The sequence below is a fragment of the Monopterus albus genome, unplaced genomic scaffold, assembly GCF_001952655.1.
Source record: "Monopterus albus unplaced genomic scaffold, M_albus_1.0 scaffold69.1, whole genome shotgun sequence".
NCBI lineage: Eukaryota > Metazoa > Chordata > Actinopteri > Synbranchiformes > Synbranchidae > Monopterus > Monopterus albus.
The window spans coordinates 1260657-1268968 of record NW_018127949.1 but is presented as its reverse complement, the minus strand read 5'-3'; the positions used below and the strand labels follow the sequence as shown (position 1 = coordinate 1268968).

Here is an 8312-nt window from a genome sequence, read left to right as displayed (position 1 = left end):
TTTTTTTTTGGACTTTGGTCCGGGTTCCCCTTGTCAGTGTTGTGGTCCCCTGTGGTTGTCTTGTTTTTTGGGGTTTTGTTTTTCTTTGTTTGCTGGCTCTGACTGCCGACTGTTAAGGACATGTGAGTTTTGTGTTTTCACCGTGTCTTGTATGATTTTCTTTTGTTCAACGTTAGTTCTCTTAATAAAGAGACGGTTTTGTTTAACACTTCCTCGTCTGGCCATTTAATTGAGTTCACCTAACACTTTTCGGCCGCATTACGCGCGCCATTTCGGACAATTTTGGCATTTAAATGGCTGCTGTTCTTAAGAAACTGCAGTTTTTTCCCATCTGGCACTGGGACCTAAGAGCAGTAGCTTCCCGAGATGTCTTAGAGTATGGATTGGGTATTTCTATCCGAACCCAACCCTTGCCCGAGACTGTGGCAGCCAAACCTGAACCGGACCCGGCAAACTTATAGTATATAATGTCCGAACCCAAACTGAGCCTGATGCAGATGAAGTTGTATGGTGTTTTTCCCTTATCATTAAACAAAGCTGACATTTAAGCACTCCAGCCGTCTAGCCTAAAGTTTGACCTACATGTCCGAACCCGGCCTGACCTGAACATAATTTCTACATTTCTGTCTGAATATGGCCCAAACCCTCAGGTATTGACAGGTCCCATCAGGTACAGTTTGGGTATCCACACTCTAGTATGTCTTTCCATCCAATAATAATTAGCCATGGACAATAGGCAAATCCTAATGAATTTGGTTACACCTAACCTTTTTTTCTGTCTTAAAAACTTCAGTTCTACAAAACAAATTTCAAAATAAATATATAGATTGTAAGACATTTTATTAGTGCATTAATGCTTTTCTGAGAATAAACCCTTTTGGACACTTCAAATAGCTCCAGTGGTTTTTATCTTTTATATCACTATAAATGTAAAAGATGAATGGCTAAAAGAATTTCAAGTGAGGTCTTTTAGTTACGAAGATTACATGTTCATTTGGAGAAGTTTAATGAGTGTTTGTGTGTGTGTGTGTCAGCCTCGAAGGAAGACCACAGTGGCAGTTCCTGTTTTGCCTGTATCCTGCTAAGCCATGGGGAGGAGGGCACAATCTACGGCACAGACAAAGCCATGCCCATCAAGACCTTGACCTCGCTGTTCAAGGGAGACGTGTGCAAAAGCTTAGTTGGAAAGCCAAAACTCTTCTTTATCCAGGTACACAGTTCTGAAGACTTTCAATTATAAATGACAGTGTCATAAGAAGGATTGTGTTGCAGTTGATGATTAAGTTGTAGATTTGTGTCAAGTTCACCACCCAAATGCTCTGCGTAGGGGTCAAATAAAAAAAAAAAAAAATCATTTTTGTTGAGTAGACAAGCTCTTAGTAGCTCCCCACAGACGGGCCATAGTTAGTGTAAAGATATTGCCATCATTTTTCAGAGGTTAATTTTTAATTGCTTCACCAGGTCCTTATTGTGTAAGCTACTCAGCAATGAAATGCCATTTCATTTACTTCACCAGGCTTGTCGGGGTTCTGACTTTGATGATGGTATACAGACAGATTCGGGTCCGCCAAACGACACTGTGGAGACAGATGCTAATCCAAGACACAAGATCCCTGTAGAGGCAGATTTTCTCTTTGCCTACTCCACTGTGCCAGGTAAACCACAGTTTTAAATTAAAACTCATTTTAAAACTCTGCTGTGTATCAGTGAGCAGACCCTTCAGAGCCTACGTTCAGTGCAAACTCGTGTTGATTTTCTAGGGTACTACTCATGGAGGAACCCTGGGCGTGGCTCCTGGTTTGTGCAGGCGCTCTGCAATGTCCTCAAGGAGCATGGCAAGCAGCTGGAGATAATGCAGATCCTGACGCGGGTCAACTACATGGTGGCCACCGACTTTGAGTCCTGGTCTGAAGACCCACGCTATAGTGATAAGAAGCAGATTCCCTGTGTGGTCTCTATGCTGACGAAAGAGCTGTATTTCAATTGACCGGCAACATCACTGACTGTATGGTATGACACCACAGGCTGACTGACTGACTGACTGACTGACTTGATTGACTGTTTCAGGGACCGACTAAACGGTCGAAGCATTCAGGGATTTGGGTGTGTAGCTGGGCCTGAAAACCAGAACTCCGTAAAAAAAAATTTACAGTGGAACTCCATGTTCACGTGTTAATGGTGAAACTTCTCACTCTTCTTCAGGGTATTCTTTAGAATAATTGGTTGATCTGATCTTTGTCAACAGGCATTGTGAAATATTCATGTTATTCTACCAGCCTAGAAGATTCGCTGCCAGTTTCGTGGGTCTGGTGAATCATATCTGATTGTCTCTCTCTGTTTTCCAGCATTTGCTGAAAGGGGCTATACCTAATGGACAATGGCAGGCAAGGACAGGCAGTCGTCAGCACTAGCAGTTATTGCATGTAATCAGATTCTGAGTAACTGATATAATTGACATTTGGTTGATTTGAGAGTAATCTCTCCAAAAACAGACCATAAACATGTCTAATGCAGTCCAATGCTTCTGTCACTGTTACACAGCAAAATGAACTAGAAACCAGGTGAGATTTATTTTTATTTTTAAAGCCTTATAAATTAATCTTTATCTTTTAATTTATCTAGTATGACTTTGTAAGGCACTACAACAAACCCTTTATTTCCCATAGGAGAGATGAAGGAACTGCCTTGATTACAAACCTGATCTAATCAGTTGTTAGAGGCAAAAAAAAACATCTGGAAAATATATCAGATCATTTTTAGATGTCTTTGTTTTAATGTTTTCAGTTGTCAAAAAAGACAAAGACAGTGACAACACTCATCTGAGCAGAAACATGACTATGATGCTCTTGCCAAAGGTGTGTCTCAGTCTTCCTAGCAAGTTTAAGTTGGCAGCAGCATGCTGGCATCCTCAGGTTCTTTAATGTCCCACAAAGTGGGCCAATGCAATCTTCCATGTGTGGCTGAGAAGATGTGATCCTTTGCTGTGTAGTGATTAGTTCTATGAGATTTTGGTTCAAGTGCATGTATAAGGCCTGACCCCTCCAAATTTAGTTTTCTTGGCACAAGAACAAATGCCACATCATTTCACTGTAAATTAGTGTTACACATTGTTATAAACAATAGTGTAGTAACACATGCCAAGCAATGTTTTACTATTTTTATTTTTTAAATTTAGCTTTGTTTTAGAATTATTTAAAATCCAAAGTCACAAAAAGAGGAAACGATGCAATTGCTTTTATATTATTTTGACCACTTAGTGGACCTTAAAAACTGCAGACCTTATTGCACAATTTAGTAAATTGACTTATCTGGTATAAGACACCTGCTTCTGGTCAATGCAGTTAACATAAAGTTTGTTTATGCAGATACACTCTTATTGTCTCAAAGTCTGTCGATCAGAGGTAGCCAATCCATGTCTGCAACATACTCTGTCACTGATGCTGAAATGTTTTAAAATACTCACGATTGCATGTTTAGGGGACAAGTTTAGCAGTAGCTTTCATTTATTATTATACTTTCCCCTTTTCACGCTTTGTATTTTTTATCAGTCATATTTAATTATTTTCACAACACCTATGTTTATAAGTGGGAGGAGTGTGATTGATACTAGCATTCCTCATTCTTGTCCAAGACGAAACACAACCTCTGAATCTTCTCTGATCAGTCCAACCTGTGCTGAAAGGAAAGTTTGCTCCCTTTGTTTTGATTTGGAATTGAAGCAGGGAAATGTTCATTTTTAAGGTTACAATTTTGAATGCTTTCCTGTGTTAAATGCTGTTGTCCTCAGGAATATATTTGAAAAGATTTTGAAAGCTGAATGAAGAAATTATATTGAAACTATAAGCTGACCCAGTTTTTTTAAACATTTGTGCCAATACCTTTTAAATAACCTCACAACAGAGGAATGCTTATGTAAAATTTTATCTATTAAACATAAAGAATTAATTATATAAGGAGTTGTATGTCATTTTTTGCATAACCTTAAACAGACTACATTTAAAGGCTGCTGTTTTTACAGTAGGAAAATGCTTGACACTTGGAACAAGTTGCTAAAAACTTTAAAACAATAAATCTCACTGTTCACTTTAAAATTCAGCAGTTCATGCTTCTAATAATCACCATTTCAGCTTTCAGAAAAGATGAAGGAATTCAAGAGAATTCCAAAGAGTGCAAGAGCCGCAGGTAAACAAACATGAAAAAGTCTAAGGGTGGTGGGCTAACAAGTGTTGGTGACATTTCAAGAAACCAAAGTGCTCACTTCATTTCATCTCCCTCTTAATGTTCATTCTCTCAACAGTGGTGCAGATTAAACCTCATGTGAAGCCTTTTATATGCTTGTCACATATGTTAAGGCTTTGTCAAGAGGAAGGTGGAGAACAGGCTGCATATCTACCACCCATCGCCTCCACTGTCCTGGTGCACTTGCGAACACGTCGTGTTATTTTAAGAAGAGGCCATGAATCTCAACTTCATGATAAGGAAGAAAACGGGGTTTCAGACAGAGGGAGGCTAATAACTGGGCGAGCTGTCAGAGTTATTTCATGTCCTACTAAACAAGAAGCTCATAAGAGCTCTATTTATAGCAACCTGACTCTGACCTTGAATCATGTGTGATAGTGTGTGCGCTTGTGACCCACATAAGAACTCTGTGAAGTGTTTGAGACACTGGTGGAGTTTCTAGCTCATGTACAATTCATACACAGTACTGTTTACACAAATATTCCAAGTACACAAAGGGATTTAAGTGCGAAAGTAAATTAGTCTTACCTGATGCCTGTTTAAATGGTCTGTTGTGACCTCAGACCTTTAGTATGCATAGCACAGATGGCTACTGCATATATCCAAGCATCAAGACATCAAATGTGCTAAAAGCAGTCGGCTCTCCTTTGTCTAATGACGTCAAATATCAGTCATGCAGAAAGACAGAGTACAATAGTGTACATGGAGGTTTTCTTTTTAGAATTCAACAAACCAGAACGTCCTCATTTGAGATCAGAATGTTGACATTAATCTGTTGGTTTTTTTGTTTTGTTTTTTCACCAGAGTTCTTGTGGTGCCTTAAATCTTCAAGCTGTTGGACTCTAATTTAACACTTTTCACTCTTGTGACACTGATATGACACCACATCTGTAATCTGCATGAGCATGTGATCTTATATCCTCAAATGTCCTAAATAAATATATGAATAAATAAATAAATAAAATAAAAACTGTGAATATGTTTTTGAGGGGGAAAAGGTCCTTAAGGAACCTTGCACGGACATCCGCAGCTAAACAACACAGCGGGTAGATCTCTAAAAGCGAACCAGAAACTCCAGTTCCCAGCATAATTACCCTCCTACTGTTTGCCAGGTGAAGGAAAATACCCAGCTTCCTCATACAGCATCACTTATTGCCAGTGACGGCGAGGGGAGCAGAATCTCTGAACAGGTGCTCTGCAGGTATGCATGCTGAGTTTATATATTTATATATATATATATATATATATGTACATTTTGTAATGCATGTGCTGGAATTATTTGTGATACAAAATAGTCAACATATGTTTGGTTTTATATTTGTAAAGTGACTTTGTGTAGATGCAAAAAATGATGAGACAGAAAGAGAAGAACAAATATTTGAGTTTTAAAATTTAATACTCTGTGTCTTTCTTTTTAATTAGTGCACCAATGTTTTAACATCTTGAATGTTACCTGTTTGTGATATGAGTCTATTTTTATCCCTTCACTGTTTACAAAAGAAAAAAGCTGTGTTTATCCATCGGATAATCTTATGGTGTTTTAAAGAGGCAGACACTAATATAGTCCTGTTTTTCTTTTTTGTTGGTTTAGGTGCGGTGTCACAATGCATAAGGGCCAGAGGAGCGCAGGTATCACATCTGAAAATTTTGATTTATTTTAGTGCTCGTGGTTATATATTGTAGTATTAGTTCAACCTGATTTTATAATGCACCAAAGTAATGCATGTTAACACATTTGTTAATTGTTTAGAGAATTTCAGTCACTTGGTCTTTTCTTTGAGCTACTTTTTTGACTTTTTGTAACTAAGTAGTTTTCTGTTTTTTCATAACTTCTTCCTATTTAAATCCTTTGCTGGTTTCCTACAGAGTCCCTACAGGGAAAAATATTGATTCCTTTAACCAACAAGAGATTTAAACAAATGATCACAAAACAATAGGCTTTTTTTTTTTTGCTCTCAGGAGGAAGTGCAAGATTTTACAGACCAGTTGGAGTTGCAACAGAAATAAAATCTGGATTCCTGTTCAAGTCTCCTCCCTCAAAACGACTGAAGAAGGAGGTTATAAGAGTTGGCACAATGAATGCAGTATATTTCAGTTCTTTATGTTTGCATTGTGTTACATTTTGTTATTTATTTTTATCATGTTTGTTGTGCAGAAATCATGGAAGAAGCGCTATTTTGTGCTGTTCAAACTCAACGACCAGGAACATCAACTGAGTTACTTCAAGAGGCCAGAGGAAATGGACAGACCACTTGGAGAGATAGACTTGTCGCAGTATGTGATCACACAGGCCACAATATGGCAATTTTCTGTTTTTATTTTCTATATAGCCTGAAGAGAATAAAATATTGAGAATATAAGCTAAGATTCAAACTATATTTCCCCAAATCTCTTTAGAAACCTATATGCATGTTGTATCTGTATCATTTAGAATCTCAATGTTGTTTGTGAGCCCTCAATACCACCAGAGATGGAGCTGGGTCCAGAAGAACTTCAAGTGCTCCCCATCCTGTGTGCTGTACATCAGGACTACAGACCGGGACTACTTCCTTGTTGGAGAGACCAGGTCAGTCCACTTTTTATGGGCAGTATAGAAGGAATTTATAGCTCTTTTACCAACCTCCATGCATTGTATGACACTGTATTAATAAAAAGACATAACAAACCACACTAGAAATGCATACACACCCACTAACCAAAAGACCTAATCAAAAGCCTGTTGTCACTCCACTGTAATACCTGATCACAGTTTATAGCGTATGTGTATTTTTCAAAATGAACTTCAATCACTTACAATAACATTTGCAATGGCAATGGGCAGAAAAACAATTTATTTTAAAAGCACTGCTGGTGTAAACAACATTCAGGCCACAGCTAGGTTGGCCAGTCTTCCTCACTAAATCATCTCCCCCTGCCCTTTACATCATTTACTATTTTGGGAGTTCTAACAACCAAAATGAAATTATGGTGCTGCTTTCCTATATAGTAATAGTCTATCAGCTGATAATAGATCAGCCTTCCACTCTTCTCACCCCAGATTGCTACTAAATGTCTCTATTTCCACTTTATATTTGATTTTGGAATTGAATTTTAAAATAAATGCAATAACATAATTTGTGGCCTCTAAAAATGGCACTTTTTGTTCTTCTTTCTTGTAGTGAGGAAGTGGACAGCTGGTTCTCTGTCCTGTATGATGCCCTGAAGAACCGACCACATAAAATGAACAATGCAGAGGTACATTTAGATTTTAATTTTTCATGATGTTTTGTAAACGATTATACAAACAAAGCTCTTGCTCTGCGTTTTCTGGTATGGGCTCTATCACATTTGCTTACCAGATACATCACTACCTTTAACAATAATTACTTGATGTATTTTCTTACTTCTTAAAGGATTTGTCTAATGGGCAGCGAATAATTGAGGTAAATATTTGAGGTCTTTCGTATGTTCCTCACCTGCTGATGACAAACCACATTAAAGGAATAGTTTGACATTTTGTGAAATACGCCTATTGATCCGCTTGCAGAGATTTTGATGAGAAGATCAATATGAGCTAACTTGGCATAAATACTAGAAAAGACAACTAGTCTAGCTATGACCAAAACTGACCAAAGTGCCATGTTAATGAATATAAGAGGTGGCTCATGTATTACCCCCGTTTCCAGGCTTTGTGTCAAGTTAAGTTAAGCTAACCGACTGTTGGCTGCAGCATTTAACACTCACCATGGGAGTGGCATCCATCTTTTCCTCTAACTCTTGGAAAGAAAGTAAAAGTATTTTACAAAATGTCAAACTATTTCTTTAATTTTGCATCATATTTCTGTTTCACATATCTCATCACCTGGCTCAAATGAGTGCTAACAAGGTTTAGCAGCCAAAGAGTTGCTTTGTTCTTCTTCCACTCCTTTATTTGCCCTTGTCTATTGCTTTATTTCCTGTTATCACCTCCATTCTCACTGCATTTCAAGTGCCCAGTCTAAATTCTCTCAGTGACACCAAGTTCACTATATCATTTCATCAGCCATCTATTAATTGTGTTTAACAGTCAGCTCTTTATTTAAGTTTTGAAAACA

The 8312-nt window shown here is 37.9% G+C and overlaps 2 protein-coding genes across 2 annotated transcripts in view; both read left to right on the top strand.

The window, feature by feature from the left end:
• The window catches only part of casp7 (caspase 7, apoptosis-related cysteine peptidase), a 7391-nt gene extending 4661 nt beyond the window's left edge, over positions 1-2730 (top strand). The window contains exons 3-5 of the mRNA XM_020605231.1: positions 1035-1210; positions 1517-1655; positions 1761-2730. Of these exons, the coding sequence (XP_020460887.1) occupies positions 1035-1210; positions 1517-1655; positions 1761-1987 (542 nt within the window). The 3' untranslated portion in view covers positions 1988-2730. The remainder of the gene's footprint in view (positions 1-1034; positions 1211-1516; positions 1656-1760) is intronic.
• Positions 2731-5381: 2651 nt separating this feature from the next.
• Positions 5382-8312, top strand: part of LOC109963041 (pleckstrin homology domain-containing family S member 1) — an 11902-nt gene continuing 8971 nt past the window's right edge. The window contains exons 1-7 of the mRNA XM_020605292.1: positions 5382-5440; positions 5831-5868; positions 6199-6296; positions 6395-6513; positions 6671-6805; positions 7398-7473; positions 7632-7661. Of these exons, the coding sequence (XP_020460948.1) occupies positions 5844-5868; positions 6199-6296; positions 6395-6513; positions 6671-6805; positions 7398-7473; positions 7632-7661 (483 nt within the window). The 5' untranslated portion in view covers positions 5382-5440; positions 5831-5843. The remainder of the gene's footprint in view (positions 5441-5830; positions 5869-6198; positions 6297-6394; positions 6514-6670; positions 6806-7397; positions 7474-7631; positions 7662-8312) is intronic.